The sequence below is a fragment of the Leiobunum rupestre genome, chromosome 9, assembly GCF_980474605.1.
Source record: "Leiobunum rupestre chromosome 9, qqLeiRupe1.1.hap1, whole genome shotgun sequence".
NCBI classification, from domain to species: domain Eukaryota; kingdom Metazoa; phylum Arthropoda; class Arachnida; order Opiliones; family Sclerosomatidae; genus Leiobunum; species Leiobunum rupestre.
In genome coordinates, this window is record NC_143392.1 from 22,725,611 (window position 1) to 22,746,789 (window position 21,179).

General features: G+C 37.0%; 2 protein-coding genes and 1 long non-coding RNA gene across 16 annotated transcripts in view; 1 reads left to right on the forward strand and 2 right to left on the reverse strand.

Annotated features, from left to right (window-relative positions):
* Piezo (piezo type mechanosensitive ion channel component) overlaps nt 1–15,579 on the reverse strand; it is a 48,872-nt gene extending 33,293 nt beyond the window's left edge. For 5 of the 8 annotated variants that reach the window (XM_090158886.1, XM_090158885.1, XM_090158882.1 and 2 more), the window contains exon 1: nt 969–1,272. In XM_090158886.1, coding sequence (XP_090015012.1) covers nt 969–1,052 — 84 coding nt within the window. In that variant the 5' untranslated portion in view covers nt 1,053–1,272. Of the gene's footprint in view, nt 1–968; nt 1,274–15,561 lie in introns of those variants that run through there. The other 3 variants (XM_090158883.1, XM_090158879.1, XM_090158884.1) reach the window with 2 other exon arrangements.
* Nucleotides 105–17,580, forward strand: LOC149926881 (uncharacterized). Of its 4 annotated transcripts, none has more exons than XR_016473921.1 (3): nt 105–451; nt 10,092–10,167; nt 17,424–17,580. It is a non-coding gene; the product is annotated as an uncharacterized LOC149926881 (long non-coding RNA). The 4 variants fall into 4 exon arrangements; XR_016473918.1 differs by lacking the exon at nt 17,424–17,580 and adding an exon at nt 15,577–15,815; XR_016473919.1 differs by lacking the exon at nt 17,424–17,580 and adding an exon at nt 13,056–14,947.
* The window catches only part of Mcr (macroglobulin complement-related), a 357,065-nt gene continuing 352,372 nt past the window's right edge, over nt 16,487–21,179 (reverse strand). For all 4 annotated transcript variants that reach the window (XM_090158889.1, XM_090158887.1, XM_090158888.1 and 1 more), the window contains 6 exons: nt 21,041–21,133; nt 20,088–20,274; nt 19,541–19,932; nt 18,556–18,924; nt 18,372–18,477; nt 16,487–18,277 (listed from right to left, as the gene is read on the reverse strand). In XM_090158889.1, the coding sequence (XP_090015015.1) occupies nt 18,081–18,277; nt 18,372–18,477; nt 18,556–18,924; nt 19,541–19,932; nt 20,088–20,274; nt 21,041–21,133 (1,344 nt within the window). In that variant the 3' untranslated portion in view covers nt 16,487–18,080. The remainder of the gene's footprint in view (nt 18,278–18,371; nt 18,478–18,555; nt 18,925–19,540; nt 19,933–20,087; nt 20,275–21,040; nt 21,134–21,179) is intronic.

Here is a 21,179-nt window from a genome sequence, read left to right on the forward strand (position 1 = left end):
GGGAACGTCTCTTCTCCTTCTGGAGCGATGCCAAACTAGACGAGCTCGGACATTAAACCGAGAGGATCAAAGGAGAACAATCTTTACACTTTTACGAAGAGAGGAATCGCGCTAGTCACTGGCGCGTCCTCTCGCTAATGTACTAAAGGGACACGGCCAAGAGTTTTACTAGCGATTCCGAGCGAGGGGGGAACGCCACGAAAATTACAATCCGACCAATGATAATCAAGGGTATAAGGTAACTTATTAGGGTACGGACCAATGGGACCCGTGCCAGGTAGAACGTTATGACTATTCGCAACCGAGTAACGTGCAGACTGTTATGTATATAACATTCTTTCGGCTGCAGAGAAATGGCGACGAGGTGTCGCTTGATCGAGACAATTGGGGATGAAGATCCCAACGGAAACGCGCTGTATCCATCGCGAGAGACAGCCGAAGTGAGTCGGAGGTAAGTTAACTAAAGATAAATTCTTAATAACAAAGGCTTTTTCAAAGCGCGTTCTAATTGGAAAGGAAGTACTTTGAATTATGGCCGAAAAGTCTGCGAAAAAAACCGCGATAATTAGGGGTACTGTTTCTCCAAGATTAAAATTAATCTGATAAGTTTTATCCACCCCCTGTTATTCAATGCTACGCTACAGTTGCTTTTTTTATAGCTCCGATAACGAAAAGACATATGGTAGAAACTGAACTGGTTTAAAGTTTCCAATAACCATCTTTTTCAAGCGTAAACTAATACCCCTTTTTACAAAATTATCGAATTGAAAATATAAAAATAAGGTCCGAGGTGTTGAAGCTAATTAGGCTTCGAAGATTATTTCTACGCACCAATAGAGAATACCCTTGGGTTGCCATTCTTCCCGCGATAAATAAACCGTTTATAAACTGACTACGAACGAATAACGTAAAGCTTTCAAAATCATAAGCTACGCGTACAATATAATACAATGCGTAATTTGTCTTACCTCTTTAAACAGAGCCATATACACGCTAGCCATTACCAAAGTAAACACTTTCAATTTCATCACGAATAAATCCACGAACGACATTATGGAACGCGAAAGTTCAATCTGATACGGCAATAAATTTTGTTTGATTTGAAAACGCTCTTACCGGGCCGGTAAAAGCATACAAGGCTTAAGCCGTATTACGCGAAAATTTGGCGAGGACGCAAAAATTTCAATCCGAATCATTCACGCGAGGACGCAAAAATTCGGGTCGCGTCTCCCAAAAACAAAATATCCAAAGCATTAATTATTTACGCGCCGTCACAATATACTTTTACCACCTTTTAAAAAAAAAGTCGCGAAAAGAACACAAAGTCATCCCGTAACTACGCGAAAATCCGCATTTTTGTTATAAAATAACATATCAACCGCGAGACCGCGAAAAAAATAAATGACAAAACATTATTATTCACGCTACAAAATATTTGTCGGAATTTAGGTTCATTATGCAAAGTGAAATGTCACCACGGAGACCCCCCCTGGCGGGTTTTTTAGGAACATAATTTAATTAATGAAGGGCACGGACAGATGGCGTCTTCGGCGTTTAATTAAAGCAAAATGTTTTAATGTTATTTCCCGAATTGGGCGATAGAGGGCGTTAGGTGTCGTGGAATTTTTTGTCGGCTTTTTGAAATAGATAACGCGGGTGGGAGAGTAATTTAGGGGATCATCGGGAATCGGGTAGGGTCAAAGGGCGTGTTTTTGTAGTTCATTTTTTCCTCGGCTGGGGGAGGGAGGGGGTTATTAAGAAGTTTAAGAACGGATTCGCTTCATTAGGGTCACCGCTTTCGGCGGGTGTGGAAAGAAACCAGGAGGGGGGGGGGATTGCTAATTAATTAAGCGATAATAAGCCCTCATTCGTTCCGGGGGTGGGGGCTAATTTTTGTAAACATCGCGCTAAGCATTACATTGGCGTTATACGCGTATCGTTTAGCCTAGTTATTAATGTACAGCGCGATGTATACAATATGCTAATGAGATTAAACCCGTACCGTAAATACATTTCTTTTACTATATAAATATAAAATATTACGATTAGTAACAGAAGTAAATTAACCCGCAGTTATTGAAATTGGTGGAAATTTTTTTTATATAAAAATAGAATTATATTTCTAAAAATATAGGACTTTATAGGACGTTTTTTTTTAAAATTATAGGATTTTACAAGACTATATATGCTATTTCATTTACTAACTTGGTGCATTTAAAAACAAAATCTATATTTAGTGAAAGAAATCTTTGATTTTCATTTAAAATAGAAACTATTTAACCATTGTATCACAAAAATATACTAGTAGCTAACCATGTTAACAATAAGCTAAGTATAGACTAGAATGACTGTATAGCTAAATCTAGCAATTTAACTGAGTGGCGGGATTTGAAATTAGCAAAATATCAAAATTATAGGATTTTTTGGGGATTTTGCTAAACAATATAAGATGGTATATGACATTTCAGAAAATATAGGATTTTATTATGAATTATAGGACCTCTGGGAGCCCTGTTATTTCGTCCAAAATCATGGCTGCGTTCAACAACTAAAATCGTAAATTAATCCGATACTTCTGATCGCGTTACCGTTCGGTCCAATTGCAAATGGTTGTTGAACGCCGTTTAAAATGATTCAATCAAAATGACGGCAAGCTCGTTCCTCAACCATACGTTTATTGAACGTTTCAGAAAAACCTGCTCGTAGAACAAGTTGCTTTCCGATACCTATCGTAACGTTACAACCGGAAGAAGCATAAAACGTTCACAACTGTTATGGTTTTTCTGATACATAATCTGTTATGAATCAGAAGGTGGTTGAGACGATTGGTATCTACAAAGTCATGATGACGCTGGTTAAGTATAAATAACTATATTATTGGTCGTACCATGAATTAATTTCATCCAAAAATGTGAATATCCATAAGCAGACGATTTGTGTTTTATAAATAACAAAATCGTCTTCTTAGCAGACGAAAATCCAGAAATGTATGAGCTTCTGAACCTTTTCATTACTATAAATATAAAAATTAAACTGGAGAAACTCTCGTGGTATAAACAATTTTATTTTATTAATTGGATACGTTTAGAGCCGAGAACCTTAATCAATCCATTATTTTAAGTCTTAAATTCATGGATTGATAAATGCCTCGGCTCGTAACGTCTCCAATACATAGTTTGCACCAAAGGGAGGGGGCCTGTGGTCTCCTTGGAAACCAGGAGGCAAGTGAAACTTTCAAACCATTTCGCGCGTAGCTACCAAATAGGTAGCCATTTTGTTGGTAATCTCATCAAAGCGACAAAACGTACGAAAATTTGATTTATACTTTCAAATTTTTAAATTAATATCGTTAAGGGCCTTAAGAAAACCCAGATAGGATTTTAAACCCGGGTTATTTAAATAAAATAGCAAATAACGACAGGGATATCTAAGAAAAGAAGTTAGCAAAGTTTATCAAATTAGGCCTTTGTGGTGATCTCTTTTACAATTACCTTCGGTATTGAATAAAATGACAATTTTCGGTCTCCCATTCTAATGGAACTACTCGAACAATTTTAACTAGGCAATTAACAATTTTTAACGTGAAACTCAATTCTTAATCATTTAAAAATAATTAAAATCCACAAACAGACGATTGAAACTGTTAACCCTCGCGTTTTACTGAGAAATCTACACCAGCAAAATGGCGACATCGCATCGTACCGTTCATTCTTGAGTAAATTACATATTTATTCTTGGTGAATGTATCTATACTTGGAACTGCGTCACTGATGACGTAGGGATGCAAACTATGTAATACATTAGCTGTCAATAAAATTGTTTATACCTAGGCAGGGTTGCCACAGTTTTTTCACATGAAGACTTTTCACCATCTTCGGACATTTTCCCTGACTTATTTTGTGCTAAAATTTTGAATTTTTAACCCTAAAATTTAGTAAAGGTTTTCTATTTGCAACCTAAATTAAATTCTCTGACATTTATCTGATTTTTGGACTAATTTTTAAAATTCCCAAGGTCAAATATCGCTACCGTGAAGGCGTCAAAGCCCATTTCGCCGTTGAGCGATTTGGCCTTGGGGGTGAGTAAAAGCGGTAAAAGTGACGTCACTCTTTTGTAAAACTCCACGCTCTTCCCGCCAGGCCGTTTATACAGGGGAACCTAGTCACTTCCTATCCTTCTAAAAATATAGAATCCTTGGTTTTCCAGACACCGTGTCAACCCTGCTAGGAGCCACACAAGGATAACGCAACCCATCAAAAGTCGTGCATTTTCTCGTGTACAATTTTCATTGGTTAGACGCTTTAGATTTAAATCAGTCAACCCCGTTTTCCCCTGATTTCCCTGACGTGTGGCAAACCAGGGGAACTTTTGCGACTTATTACAAACAAAAATATGGTTCCAATGAAATTGAGAGCGACCGAAATCGCTAAAGACCGTTTTTATCGAAGTTTTTATTAAAATTGGAATTTAATTGATAAAGGGAATATATGAGTATCGTTTTTGTTTTATTTTTAGATTTATCATATTGTTAAATCTAGCAATTTCACTAGCAAGGAGACATCCCGAGGTGATAATCACCGATTTTTTTCAAACTCGGGGGTAGAGTAGACCTGCATGTACCCATCATGGACAGTAAATTAAGAGGACAGGTTTTCGATAGCCTTCCACAGTGCATTTTATTTCTCCCCGCGTATCAATCAGCTCGAGAGACTCCGAGGGAGTCTTGAAAGGTCGTTTGTACCACGTGATCTTAATATTTCAAAATGGCAATCTAATGCGGTTGATATTGTTAAGTAATTTTTTGCGCATTATATTTTAGTAATTTTTAATTTTGGTTTTTCAATTCAATAAAAACTATCAACTGATATTTAGTATATCATATTTAATCTATAAAAACGTGAAAAAAATACCTTTTGGCGTAAAAATGTACTGTGTTTATCTTAGCGATACTTGTTTTTTTTTTCAAATAACCTTGGCGGACTCTCTTAGTGTGATTGGTTAACGGGGGCTAAATACCGATCCTCTAAAATCTACTATCCATGATGTACCTTGAAAGCTCCTAAAGGGAAGAGTTTCAATGGTAATTCGTTTTGCCATGGCAACCAAAAATGTTTTTCACAACTCAAGTTTAAACGGATTGTATTTTAATGATTTTACCCAATCTTATCGATTTTATCCAATTGTTTTGCCAATTTTTTTTTAAAATAACAATAAATAAAATAATCGATAAAATTGAATAAAATCGATAAAATTGGGTAAAATCAATTAAATACAATCCGTGATTTTCCCATGCTATTTTACGTAGAGAAAGTTTAAAGTTGAATAGTGAAAAACGTTTTTGGTTGCCATGCCAAAACGAATTGCCATTGAAACTTTTCCGTTTCGGAGCTTTCAAGCATAGAAACTACCACAGGAATAGAAGGCCCTGCCTTTGTACGTGCTTTACTAAGATGACACGGAAAAAAGGTTCTCCCTTCATTTCCGGTTATCTCTGGTCCAATCAAATATAGCTTTGAAAATGACGGCCAATTAGATTCAAGCGGAAATGAACGGAGAACCTTTTGCCCGTACCGAGTAGTTTCTATGTTTCAAGGTATATGAAGGTTTACTTAATCCCCGAGTTTGAAAAAAAAACGGGGAGAAACACCTCAGGATGTCTCCTTGTGAATGGCGGGATTTGAAATGGGCCGAATATCAAAATTGTAGGATTTTATTGATCTTTTTGGGGATTTTGCTAAAAATATAGGATGTTATAGAACAGTTCTGATAATATAGGATTTTATAGGAATTATAAGAACTCTGGGGGCCCTGCCTAACTCTAATCTAATAATATTTAACGTAGATAACTTATGAGACGCAGTACGGTTTTTTGTTTCGAAAAGAACTTTGAAAAATTAGCATAAGCCTGTGAGGGTACATATTTTAAGCGAATTACATTATCAGGACAGGCAGATGAATACTTATATCACTTATACCAATGACGATTGTAATTTTTAATCGTATGTGTTTTTAATTAGCTTTTTCAATTTACGCAGAGTTACTTAGCGACATAAGTCTATAATATTGTTCCATAAGTTTGTCACTTTGGGGCAGGGCCGCCTTATCCATAAGGCAGACTAGGCAAACGGCCTAGGGCCTGCGAAAAGTTTAGGAGACATTAGGGCCTACGATTCCATATAATAGGGCCTACGAAGGTCCGAAAAGTCGGTAAATGAGAGATTTTTGTCTAAGGCCTACGGAAGGGTTAAAACGGCCCTGCTTTGGGGAATAATTTACTGAGAGCTAGTAGCGGAGTGATTTCAAAATCTGCCCCTAGCGAGGCGCTGTCAAAGACTACGTGTGCCCGAGCGGACGTGAAACGGCGACGAAGCCCGTAATGCAGCCTGTCTCGCGAATAGCTCTCAGTAAAGCTTTTGCACGTGAAGAATAGGAAGTGTCACAATTATGAAACAAATATTATACACTTATGGTAGCGGGCAACGCGAGAAGCTCAATTTAAACTGAAAAGGCTAATGCGCAAAATTAATTTATTTCATAAGAATGATTCCATAGAAATATCATTATAAAAATAGTATCTTTTGACCCTTATCTTCGAAAAGAATATAAAAAGCAAACCGTACCTCCGAGATTGTTGACTCTTTGCCACCACTGGATTTCATTAAGATAGATATCCCATAGAAAACAAAAACGGAATTCCAAAAATGCGCTCAGTAACAATAGAAGAACGCTTTTTATTCACCGCAGCTGGACAAAAATAAGACGCGGGAACTGATCCAATAAATTAACAACCTCCCATCGAGCCACCAGTCGCGCCACGCGCCAGGCAACTTCGAAGAGATGTCCCGTAAAGAGCTATTTTAAGAACTTACTCCGTCTAGAGTTTTTGCGCTTTTTCCAATAAAACTATCGCCCACGGAGGCTTTGAGTTATAAAGACTCTTGTTGAAATCAGCCAGCGACGCGAAAGACGACCCTAGTTCTGTTTGCTGTATTAGGGGCCGTAAAAACATACAGAGGTCTGTCCGATACAATAATAATAATTATCGCGATAATGTTTTACAACTCCGGATGTCAGCGGCGAACAAAAAAGGTAGGGAAATTATAAAGCTTTATGTACACACGATATTCCACGAAATACCGCGGTCGTGAATTGGCGAAAACTATAACAAAATAAGAGTGTTTGTATTTATTAAATACGGTGGTATTTGCGGTTGTTTACCTCGGGATTTGCGGCTTTTTCGTCGTACGGGCGTTGTTTCGCGATGAATCGATATTTCGTTATCGGGTTTCGAGTTTTGTAAGTAGAAAGTATTAATTAGTTTCTTATCAATTATGCGAGTTAAGGAGCTCCTTATCAAGTGTTTAACTAGTCTGCAATGAGCATTTACTTCGAAAGAAGGAAGTAGTTGAACCGTTGACAAAAGTAAATTAACTTAAGTAAATGTAAATTACACCGAAAACCTTTAGAACATTTTCTTAAGAAAAAACGAGGGGTAAGGCACTCTGCGAACTCTTGAAAATATGTACCTTTAATAATAATAATCAGCTAGGCTAATACCCAAGGCACCACCTAAGGCCTAAGTCATCATGCGACTTTTGAAGCCCTTAATTCAGGTGGCCGGGTTACAATGCGTAGGAGGGTGGTGGCAAGCCCTGCATGCCACGAGATCGAGCCAACAGCTCCCTACACTAACTATTACCGTTAACCTAGACAAGTTTTTAACAGTGCTAAATGCACGAACTTGGTGTACAGATTATCTGAGACTGTCTTACCCCTCAAGAAAAAGTTACAGGGTTGCCACAATATTTTCAGATACAAATTCCCCGACTTTCGCTATTTTCTTTGGCCATTTTCCCCGACCTTATATAGGCCAAAATTTTTCCTTTTTTTAATTTATATTTTCTTTTATAAAAATTTAATAAATTAACGTATATTTTATCTTTAAAGATACAGGGTTACCACTGATAAAAATTTATAGGAATATAGGAAATTCAACAGTCTATTTATAGGATAATATAGGAGTATTATCTTTGATAATATAGGAACATATAGGAGTATTTTCTTTGATAATATAGGAACATATAGGAGTATTTTCTTTGATAATATAGGAACATATAGGAGTATTTTCTTTGATAATATAGGAACATATAGGAAAATTTGCATAAATAAAATTTAAATTTGTGCTAATATATAAGGAACTCCTTTTAAGGAGACGACGATATTCTTAATTACGTTCAGTGCAGTTCTTTAGAGAAGCAGTTTACAATTTAATAATAATCCACTAGGCTAATACCCAAGGCCTAAGTCATCGAGCGACTTTTGAAGCCCTTAAATCAGGTGGCCGGGTTACAATGCGTAGGAGGGTGGTGGCAAGCCCTGCAAGCCACAGCTCCCTACACTTACTATTACCGTTAACCTCAACAAGTTTTTATGGAAGGGGAAACCGAAGATCTCGGGGAAAAACCCTTAAGCCAGTGGGGAGAGAACTTGCAAACTCAGCGCAGAAGGAGTTGTTCCGAGTTTTCACCCAGTGCCACAAGTTGGGATCGAACCCGGCTCCTCTTGCTGCGAGGCGAAAGTGTTAACCACTCCGCCACCCCATTATCAAAGGGATTTAGTACATCTGTATTACGAAAAGCGGGAAATTCGAAAAAACCGCACGAAATACCAAATAATATCTAATTATAGGAAAAATGGTTATATTATGGGAAAATAAAAGAAAGCATTGAAATATAGAAAAATTATAAAATAAAGGAAGAATGGTCACCCTGAAGATAGTACTTTTAAGGAACTAAATAATAATAACTGACTTTGTTATAGAATTATAGTAAATTTACGAAAACGTATCAGATAAAACTGAATTTCCGGACCTTTAGGCCTATTTGAAAAATTGGTTGCCACTAAATTTTCAGATTCAAATTCCCTGAACCCAAACACAGCTTTTTTGGTTCATTTACTTTTAGTATTGCGTAAATAGTATAGGCTAATTTGCAATAAAAATTATACATTGAATATCACCAGAAGCATATAAAATCTTTTACGAGAAAAGTATGTATCTGCCTATACATGTTCATTTTTCAAAATTCATTACAGAACAGTGCGAAGCGAATTACATCATATAAACCCATCACATCAAACATAATTTATAAATAGGTAAAGATCGGTTTTTACAATTTCATCATGGCGGAGCAATACACGGGTTACACTTTCAGTCGTGACAGGGTTGCCACAATATTTTCAGATTCAAATTCCATGTTTTCCCTGACCATTTTAAGATATTTTCCGTGACCTTTTCAGGCTAAAGGTTTTATTTTATATTTTACTTTTATCAGCAGTTAATAAATTTAAATGGACTTATATTTCCGTAATTAGCCAAACTTTCAAGGAAATAAATGATAATCATAGAATTTGTCATAGTAAAATTACCTTCAAAAAGTGTCAAAAGAAAATCTAATTCCCTAACTTTTTAGGTTCATTTTTAAATTGCCTGACTTTTGTAGCAACCCTGAGTAATGCGGTGTATCCTTCCGCGTTTCGACTGAAAATTCACACCCATTGAAAACTGCTTCGAGCCTGCATGGTTTATTTTAATAACCTAGATGGAAACTTATCTCGTAAAAGATAAATTATAAACTTCTGATATCACTACCGGATATATTTAAAAATTGTAAAGACTGTCTGATCAATTCTTTACTAGGAATCTTTAAAACTTGTGGCGGTTGACTCGGATCCGGAAGTCAGCTGTTATTTATCTTTTCACTTTCAAGGTTAAGGTCGAACTGTCTCTCGAAAGGGCTAAAATTTGGCGAGGATCCATATTTGGCCTCGAATCGATTTAAAATTCATTTTTATGAAATAAAATGAAGAGAGTTATAACGCAAAGCCTTGCCGAAATTTGATCACACCGGGTTAAAAATAAACCGTGGAAAATGTAAGAGAACTAAATGCAAAGCAATCAATGTTTTCCATCTCTTTACACTGTTAGGGAAAAAAGGCAAATGCAGGGAGCCCAGCCAAAAATTAAAATTCCTTGTAAGAAAAAGGGATTATATTTTTCAAATTATTTTAATATTAATTATTTATAATTATAGGATTGTACAGGACACACCATTATATTATATACAGGATGTTTCAAAAGGTTATGCAAAAATTAAGGAGTTGTAGGGGGTGAGTTGAGAAGTATGCCTGTTTTTTTCCCATTTTTCTACGATGAGTTAAAAGAGCATTAACAAGCGGACGCAAAACGGGAAAGTAAAACTGTTGTACGTGAAGAATAGGAAGTGTCACACTTATGTAACAATATTATACACTCATGGTAATATGTATGCACGGTTAAACAGAAGCGAAAAATAGATTAAAAGTAAAATAAAGCAGCGTTTTTTGGGTTTTTATTAAAAAAAAACGGGTGTTTTTCCAGCCCTAACTTTTAGTCCGAGAACAAGCGAAAAGAAACCACCTAGTGAAATACAAATTTATCGTCTGATATCTTGCGAAAGCCAAGCAAAAGTGTGTGAAGTTCGTATTCCATTGGCGATCCGAGCGATCTGAAAAAGCAGCTCGAATCAATGGAAAACGAAAATCCGTCTCGGAACTACTCCTTTTTCCCAAATGAAATACGTTTTTTTTTCGGCGCGATCCGAGACCGCTCGGAGCAGCCCAATGGAAAACGCTATTAGATGGCGCCACAGTGACTTAGTGCGGCTGTCCCATCATGGACCAAGAATCTATGATTACTCACTGTTCAGGCTTTAAAAAGCACTCGTTAATACGGGGAATAGGAAAATCACGGTTAATTTTAGTTCAATGTGGACAAACTTGGCGGCGCTGAAGTCGATTTCCGACGTAGATTCGTAGAGAAGCTGTAGCTTTCACCATTGAGTTGGGAATATTAATCTAGAGATCCAATCAAATCTGTTCTCCGCGAAACAAGTTTTTGATAATTACGAATGTGCTGTCTCCTCTAAAATGACGAGAAAACGTTATCATATGACCCGTGGCGCCATCCATTATTTTTGAAAAAAATATCTTTTTGCCGGAAAACGTGTCTTATTTGAACGAACCATTGAGAGATAGACGGCGCCACGGGTAGAATGATAAAGTTTTCTCGTCATTTGGGAGCAGACGGCAGTATTCTTATTTTTTAGAAACATGTTTCGCGAAATACTGAAATCCGACGTTTTGATTGGACCTCTAGATTAATATTCCCAACTCAATGGCTTTCACGTTCAATTTGGACAAAATGGCGCCGTTGTTGTCGGTTAAATGATGATTAGGCTTAGGAAGTTTTAGACCTTTTATTTTCGAAATTAGTTCTTTAAAAGTTTGTAAAAATAACCAGTAAGCCGCGTTTGGCTGAGGTTTTTTTTTATCAAATTCACTGGAATACATTTCTTTTCTAAACTTAAAAAAATTAATAAACTAAGCCTAACTTTCTCGCACGTACTGTAGTGATAGTTGAACAGAATTCTTGAGGCGCTTCCGAGAGGCTGGTGTAACTCACAAGGAGACTGACTACCCGAGGTGTAACTCACCGATTTTGTTTAAATTCAGGGATTAAGTAGACCTTCACGTAACTTAAAAATTCCCAAAGGGAAAAAATGCGATGGGCTTTAGTTTTACCATGGCAACCAAAAACGTTTTTGACAACTAAAATATTATATTTTTCTATGTAAATTTTTTTTAAACGAATTTGGTTAATTTTGGGTAAATATCAAATTTGATATTTACCCACAATTTGATATTTACCCACAATTTGATATTTACCCACAATTAACCACCTTTGTTTAAAAAAAAATTGAATAATTTAGGAATCTTCAATCTTCCTATGTTAATTTACATGGAATATTTTAGTTGTCAAAAACGTTTTCGGTGCCATGGTAAAACTAAATCCCATCGCATTTTTTCCCTTTGGAGTTTTTTAAGTTACGTGAAGGTCTACTTAATCCCTGAATTTAAAGAAAATCGGTGAGTTACACCTCGGGTAGTCCTCTTGTCAGTAAGCCTTCCGATTTAGGCCACGCCTACCGTGTCAAAATATCGGGAACAGTGAGTCCCCATAGATTCTTGGTCCATTAAGTTATGATAAGTTCTATTCTCCAGGGTAAAACCATTGAGGTAGAATAAATAGAGATCCAAATCCGCCTTCCAGGACCTACCGTTTCGCGGGACAGTATTTGTTGAGTTGGAGAGTTAGGCTTAGTGAATGAACTTAATCAAATCATGTTGGCGCCATGTATCGTGTTATTGTAAAACTAAACCTTAATATATTTTGCAAAAGTGTCTGCTTATAGAAACAGATGGCGCCATCACGATTGGATAAAGTTGAAACTTGAGCCTAATTCTCCTACTCGAATAAAACGCGTCCCGCGAATCCCAGATTTGTTTGGATCTCTTATTTTTTCTACCTCATTGGGTAAAACTTTATTCGTACTAGAGGAGTTAAGCTATTTCCACCAATGGGAAAGCGGGTGAAAGGTCACGCTTTTTCATAGTCCAATGGAAAAGAAGGGCAAAGGACAATAATCTTTCACCCGCTTTCCCATTGGTTGAAATAGCTTAACTAGCCGAGTACTTACTAGTGGCGCCATCTAAACGGTGGCTGGTTTTAAAAATTCCCAGACCGCTGGGCTGCCTGCAAAGATATTAGCCCAATTCAGACGCGTATAAAGAAAAAACACCAAAGGTACTTAAAATGCGTGAAGTAAATTCCATAATTAACTTTAATAGAAAAAGAAATGAATTTCAATAGAGCCAGTCTTACTTAAAAAAAATCGCCTTGGCCGACATTTTATCATGATTTAAAAACAAGCTTGACTAGATTTATCCGGTGCAGACAGGTAAAAAATGTAGGTAATACACGCGAATCTCACGTCGAAGCCGAGTCAATAGTGGATATATTAATTTTGAATAATGGAGGGAAAGCGCTAAATATTTCCAATATTGATTTTTAATTATGGTTTTAAATAACGCGTTGCGCTTTTACCACATTCATTTCGGTGATGGGCACGATCCTCTCATTTTTAGCTAAATTGAGCGGTAAAATTATCTTTTAATAGAGCGCCAAATGACAATAAGAGGAACGTTAATTTCACCTCTCAAAATTGAGCGATAAGAGAGGAGCGCCAATTTCGTCTTTCAAAAACGAGCGCTAAAAGAGGAGCGCCAATTTCGGCTTTCAAAAACGAGCGCTAAAAGAGGAGCGCCAATTTCGTCTCTCAAAATTCAGCGATAAGAGACTCAGGAGCGCCAATTTCGTCTCTCAAAATTCAGCGATAAGAGACTCAGGAGCGCCAATTTCGTCTCTCAAAATTCAGCGATAAGAGAGGAGCGCCAATTTCGTCTCTCAAAATTCAGCGATAAGAGAGGAGCGCCAATTTCGTCTCTCAAAATTCAGCGATAAGAGAGGAGCGCCAATTTCGTCTCTCAAAATTCAGTGATAAAAGAGGAGCGCCAATTTCGTCTCTCAAAATTCAGCGAAAAGAGAGGAGCGCCAATTTCGTCTCTCAAAATTCAGCGATAAGAGAGGAGCGCCAATTTCGTCTCTCAAAATTCAGCGATAAGAGAGGAGCGCCAATTTCGTCTTTCAAAAACGAGCGCTAAAAGAGGAGCGCCAATTTCCTCTCTCAAAATTCAGCGATGAGAGAGGAGCGCCAATTTCGTCTCTCAAAATTCAGTGATAAAAGAGGAGCGCCAATTTCACCTCTCAAAATTCCTCGATCTTGAGCAAAAGTCACACGAGCAGTTCCTTAACGAAACTGCCCATCATTTACTTCTACTCGCGTATAAATTCTGGTGTTTCATACTTTCTTTTTCAATAAATAAATTACAATAATAAATAGCAACGCAAATTTATCATCTCGATTTTAAATGATTATTTTCGATACAAACGCGTGTGTTCGCTAACGTCATTTACTTTTACTCGAATACTAAAAGCGGTACGAATGGAAATACCTTTGAGGCAATGTAACGCAACATTGAATACGACGCGTTGGCCCATACACTTTTTACTAATTTGAGTGGAATATTCCCCGAGGCCATAGACCCAGTATGATACCTCCACTTTCAATCGTCAAATTAATACAGACCCCAGATAGGGCTAAGTTCAAACGTGAGATCAATAATATATATAATATACTTCTTTCGAAGGAAGTATCCACCTTATCCGTAAGCTCTTTTTTCAAGAATATTTTGTTAATATTTTTTGTATTTATATATTATCAGAAGATTATAATATATAACTTGAAGAGATAAGTGTATATAACGGGAGCTATTTTCCCACCAAACCGCGGAAGCGTCATTCGCATCTAGGTCTAATATTTATCGCCTGTATTACTCTGCCTACCGATGTAAAATGTGAAAATTAATTGGCGTAGGGATATTTAATTCTTTATAATCAATATTTTCTTGCGAATAACATTAGTGGTAAATTGAGATGTATACTTCTCGCGCAAGATTTTTCTTATATACTTCTGGTGTTCAGATCCATATCGTTATTGCCAATGTCACTTGTCAGCACGTACGAAACCAACCCTGCTGCTTTTGAGGAGTTTTAATATTGAAGTTAGAGATTGGAACGTGCATCGTGTGTGTTGTGAAACTCATCCTTAAACAGCTGGTACGGGCTATGAGCAATACACTTTGGGCTGACTTATTGCCACCCGGCACAGCTGAGATAATAATAGGCCTATCTAATTGTCCTGTACTCGACACTCCACCAACAATGGATCGGGTACGAGTTAAGACTATGGCACAACCATATTTCCTTGACAAGTACTAACACTTAACCGAAGGAACGCGACGAAAACGCTTCAAGATGTTGCGAATTATAATGGAATGTTTGTTTAGAGCCCTTAACTGGCCCGCATGTATTAAAATAGCACCCATTTCAACTATTAATAAAACTGAAGGGTGCCTTGATATCTGCGGTGTCGCTAACCAATTTCTTTTTGTAAACGTACACGCCTTGTATTTAATTTAACAGCGATTTAAACCTACTACTGATTAGCTAGTTAAATAAACTTAACATTTTAAAATAAATATCATAAAAATATGGAGGGCGTATCGGCAAATAAAAAAATTTACGTGGGTTCACTTTAAAAACATTTCGACGCGAAATTGGTAATGATACACCCCCTCCCCCCTACACCGGCGTTAAGATAAAACATTCACGCTTACGACATAAATTTTGATATTTATTACAAAAAAGCCACGTACCTTTAGGCCAAAAGGTAAAGGTAGCTTCCAAATAGGCCTGACATGAACGTGGATAACTAGTTATTGGCGTCACGGTTACATGCTGACGAAATTTGACCTACTGCGGAAACTTTTTAGGGAGGATGTTTGAAGGCGACTCATCAACTGGGTCACAAACAGAGCCCGACGTCCGTCCAAATAATCGACGCCTCGGCCTGCTATTTTTAAGGCACAATGGGGCGAACGAAACGTCTTCGGATAAAAATTAACAAGGGTTTCGTTTACTACCTAACTACTGTTAGATAAGGAATGTTTTTTACGACGTGACTACGAACTATACGGGAAGAAAATGTGTTTAAAAAACTGTACCTTTTTTCCCGACAGTTGTATCGTTGAATGTCAGCCACGAGCAAGTTTCGCCGAATAACGCGTTCCACGTGACCATCTCCGCCCACCGAAGATTTGATTTTCACGGGATTCCTGGCGACATCTGTTAGCTACAATATTGTTAACAAGAAATTTCCCGATTGAGCTCGTAACGAAGCTTGAATACAAATTGTTACTGTTTTATTATGATAATTCTGCAGTATTAAATAATGCAATGATAGGAAAGAGACGTGAATAAATGAAAACTTATTTTTGTTAAAAACATTTTACAAAACTTTATTATTATTATTATACTGTTTTTTTTTCGCGGAAACTCTTTTTCCCTGTATACATACAATTTCTCATTATTTACTATGAACGTATAAAAAATTAAATGAATAAAAGGTGAATAAAATTACCGGTACTGAAAATTGTTCTATTGCAAACACAACCAAACGTTTTTTTTTCAATGAAAAACTATCGAAAGCCTTTTAAAAATATAATGAAAACTAAAACAGTTTTTAATTTCCAGAATATCTAAAAATATTTTGGGTCTTATTAAAATATTACAAAGCATTTTAAATTAATTAATGGGCCTACTTTGGCACGGATAAAAATAGAACCATATAAAAAATTTCTTGATTAAATCATTTAAAATATTTTTCAATAATAGGCTTTCAAATCTTGGTTAAAATGATTATTGTGGGTGAGAAATCTGTTATTTATCAATTTAAAAGCCAAACTACACTATTCTACTATTAACCCTTATCCAAACTTTATACAATCTATTTTGTTCTTTCTCTCTAAAATCCCCGCTTTTTCTCATATTTTTTTACACTGTACACTTGTTTTGTGCATAATTATCTTGTTTACTTTAAAACTTAAGAGTGAGCGCCCAATAATTCTAAATAAAAAATTCCTTTTTATAAACCCCCGAAAAAGATAAGGAAATCGTTTTAAATTCAGGTAATTGGGTCCCGTTTGGATGAAACCAGACTTAGAAGTTAACCCAAACCATTATGGGTTTCCGCTAAGATTTCTATGACATGAGCAACAATTAAAAATAAGGGCCAGTCTTTGGCAAAAAAAACTTTTTTTTTTTTGTAGTTGGGGGTGGGGGTACTATCTAATTACATTTTTTCAAATTTTAGTTTAAATTAGATTAATTTACGTAGTACGAAACAAGGCTTAGGAAATCGACCGCTCGCTCAAGCCATATGATGCCAACTTGTCAAGTGCTGAACAATCTTAGTAGCAGAAGACATAAACGCTAAAACAAGGCTCTAAGCCTTGTCTCGAGCTAAGCCTAATTTGTGTATCGTTCTGGTATTGCTCTTCAGGTCTTTTCATAAAAATATCACTATATCGTTAAGAAGGACGTGTCGTATTAACGAACAGTATTTTAATACTGCAAAAAAAGCTTGGTTTTTGATCTATAAAATTAAATACCTCTAAAACAACAAGGGGAACTTTTTGTTATCTTTTGTTCAAAACACTTTCCATCTAAGTTACTCGCTTCATAAGTTACTATCATACTCTCATTTTTATAACTTACGTAATTTATATACCCTCATAACCTTTTTTGTTTGATGAAAATGGATAAGAAATAATTTTAAATATTCCTGCATAGATTTTGCCTACCCCGTCCCTAAAAAATGGGAAATTTTGGGGTAGAAAATACACGTTTAAAAAAATAAAATGGGGAAATTAAAAGCACCTCGTTTGATAACAGATACTAACTCTTCCATAATAATGAAATGAAATTACGAAAATATATGATTCGCGCGGTTTTCAAAATGATGACTTAAGTACATTATTTTAAACAATGTGTTGACTATTTTGTTCTTAATTTAAATCTCTTACAGATTTAAAGTCATGGCAACGTAATTATGAAGATTAATGAAAAGGGTGGAACGACATAAATTTGTAACAATACTTTAACGTGGACCCAAGCGTTTTAAAAAAAAAATATCAATGACGGATGAATTAATTAAATAATATCTTCATTATTTTAAAATTAACTGCACTTATATTATAACGTTTATATAAAAAAACACTTCGCAAAATGAGGTTTGGTTGAAATTCGAAATTATTTCCTCCCTTTTTCGGAGAAAGCGCTAAATTGGCGAAGGTTTCGCCATCTATTATTATTTTCAGTTACTCAGTTCGAGCCGTGGTTGAGCTTTTTTTAAACCACAATATTTTTTGAAACGCACGCAACTCGAATCAAATCAAATCAACGCACCTTTAAAGTTTAGTTATTTGTCGATTTTCTTTATCAAAAAAATACTTTTTTCTCTTTTTTTTTGTCATATTTTTACCCCCGTTTTATTTATAAGTAGCAGAAAATAATTGGCATTTTCTGGTAACATTGTAACGTTTTTTTATAATTATTTTTTTCAACCTAACACGCTGCTGGAAGCTATAGAAATATTTTTTAAACAGTTTTGTTTTATGTCTATTGTCCCCTACCCTCGTTTTGATGGAGACTTCAAATTACCGCCATTTTCCACAATGGCCACTCAAGAAGCGTTCCTTTTGAACGCGCCGTAATACGTTGAAACAACGCACAAGAGGATAAGTAGTATGGGGTTAACGGTGGTCAGTTTAGGGGCCCAACTGAAGGCTGGACAGTACGGGCATTGGTATGAGCCACACACGTGACATATACTAAGAACGTACAGATTGTACACCTCGAACATAGTTTCGTTAAAACGTTCTGAAAACAATCAGAAGTTCAATATTACTTTCAGTGACAAAGGCTTAGATTTACAATTAGGCTTAGCTTAAATGACTAATAAAGGAAATATTACCTGGTGCGTAGTAGTCGTACACCTTTACAGCGATGTACCTGGTAAGATTGGCAACTGGGAACCATCTTTGGACTTTGAAATTGACGCAAATTGGTGCCGTGTCCAACTAGAGAGTGGGTGAGTGACTAAGGCTTAGTTTATAACTTAATTACAAGTTTAAAACCTAAAGAGAAACAAAACTTACGAAATCGAAGAAGAAGGTAGTTTTCCTTTCTTGATATCTGGCCTCCCTCAGGTTCCTAACTTTGTTGGAATTAACGTAAGCGTCCAGTTCTTGTTGTTGAATTATGTATCCCGATGGAATGTCCACTTCCAAGACGGCCATTCCGCTGCTATCACTTTCTTGAGTTCTTATCCAAGTTTGACAGATGTGGTACATGATTTGCGAGCTGTTTCGTCCGTAGAAATTCGCCCTCACTCTAAGGTCAAAGGCTGGCGCCGGTGGAGGAGTCATCAAATGCAACCAATCAACGTTATATTCCACAGACAGTTGAACCAGCGCCAGTCCTGACCCTTGGGCGTTGATCACGATGACGCCCCAAGCGTTGGGGATCTAACCAATGAAAAATAATTAAGCTTTTGTTGAAAGGTTTTACATAAAATAGCGTAAGAAGTATTTATTTGCTTCCCGCCAAAATGTTTATAACGGCGCCATCTACTATAAATAAAAGCATTAAAATCCAACCTCTCAGAGCTTCGCTCTAAATGTTGGTTTCCTTGTAAGCAACATCGCTATATGGAAGTCTTACAGAAAATTGCGCCTAGGGCCTTAAAGGAACCAATTCGCCACTGGGTCAAACTTGACCATTTTTAACAGAGGTTAATGAATTTCACTAACATTTAGTATAATGGTGATCCTTCTGGCTGAATTAACTTTTAACGATTTTTTGGAATAATTAAAAATCTTTTTTTTTAAATCACCTCCATAATAATTTCAAGATAAATTTAAAATCTTTGATTCTTCCCTGACACTTTACAAAAAATTTAAAATTCTCAAATGTTTCCCTGACCTATGAGTTATGACTAACCTAAACCTTTTTATAGATTTCAAAGAAAGTCTACAGAAAAGTTGAGTAAGGTAATTTGGGAATAATCAAATAAAATTTCCACTGCCTCTGGAAGCCATAAAAGAAATCCCAGAACACCTTTAAAAATAAGATAAAAAATACCTCCAAGCTCTGTTTCAAGGACAGGTTATCATCTCCAATGTGAAAATTCTTGGAGAATCCGGGAGTCGCCGGGGCCTCGACGGTAATGCTGACGTCAGTGACGTCTCTCAGTCTGGATTGGATAGAGTACTCGATCAAGGCTTCCATGGCCATGATCGTGTCCTGGGTCGAAGCCCAGCCACCGTCGCTGAGTCTTTGAGTATTCAACCACTCGACGATTTCCTTTTGGATGACGGCTTGACGATTGACGTGCACCAGGAGTCCATAAGCGGTGGTTTCGATATTTGACGCATCGTCTAAGTTAGGCAATCGCGCCAGTAAGTATGGACGGTTGTTCTCAATGGTTGTTGTCGGAGGTGGTAACTGCATTCTTGACCAGTATCGCATGCCACCTACAAAACCAAAGGGTGTTAGTTTCGGTTAAGACCAGAGCCTAGTTAATACACGCTTCAATAAAACCATCCCCTCATCGTTGCCAATGATGGACTACTGGACCAAATATTTCCCACCGGAATCACTTTTATTGAAGCGTCTATTGCTATCTTACTGGTTTCTTTCATCTTGCCATCCAGCAAGTTGAAGGCTTCTTCAGCCTCGCCGCTGTGAGTCACAGACAAGGCAAAAGCCACAATGGCCAGTTCGTAAGGGTCGCTGTAATCCTTGACCACATGAAGCATGCGTTCCAAATAATGCTGGGCTGATTTACGAGCCGTAGCTGCCCTGGCAGCCAAGTCCTGTTAAGGAAAAATTGTTTTTCAACCTGGTCCCATCTTCCAAAGTAATTGCAGGATCTTTTTATAGAGTGGTAAACGTACGAGCCTATCTCTGTGGCGAAACGAAGTGCAACCTGGTCGCCACAAGCGTAGTCGTTTCAATGTGGGGGAAAGGGGTATGCAAAGGAAAAATATCCGAATGTATCGTCGCGCCATCTAACGAACGTTAGTAGAACTAATAATATTTTTAGCCCATAAATTACGTTAAACTTAGTAAAGGTTACACACTGCCGGGAGTAGTGGCTCACTCTTGAACTCCCAGGCGTCCGGGAGGCAGAGTTTGTGGATGGCCGTTTGAGGACGACCACCGATGCCCCAACGGGTGGTCGGAATACTTCCGCCACGGGTGTCCCCACGTATCCCCCCGTTGGCGTGGCCTTAACACATGTCTCAACCCTGATTAATCGCATAGCGGTTAGTGGACCGTATTGTCCCATCTACTCGAAAAAAAAAAGTTACGCTTTAAGATGCGCCATCTGTTGAATACTATCATTTCAATGAATACTATCATTTCAATACATACTATAGCTATTGATATATTAGGATATTAAGAAAGCAAAATAATATCAGTACAATAATTAATTGGTTTTATATAATTTCTTATACGTAGTTTGGGTTAAGAGTATAGATGGCGCAAAACTGCATAGAGATAGTTTTTCCCCCACAAACGAACGAGACTTCGCTGACCTCTCCTTTAAAAGATCCTGGTTATAGTAACTAAACTTACTCCGCTCAAATCGTTGCATTCCTGTAACGTGATGAGAACGAACGCTGTCAACGAGATATTTCTGAATCTGACCGAGTCATGAAGGCGTTCCGACTGCAATCAAGATCAATTAGGCATTGGTCTCGAGAATCGTCGCGTT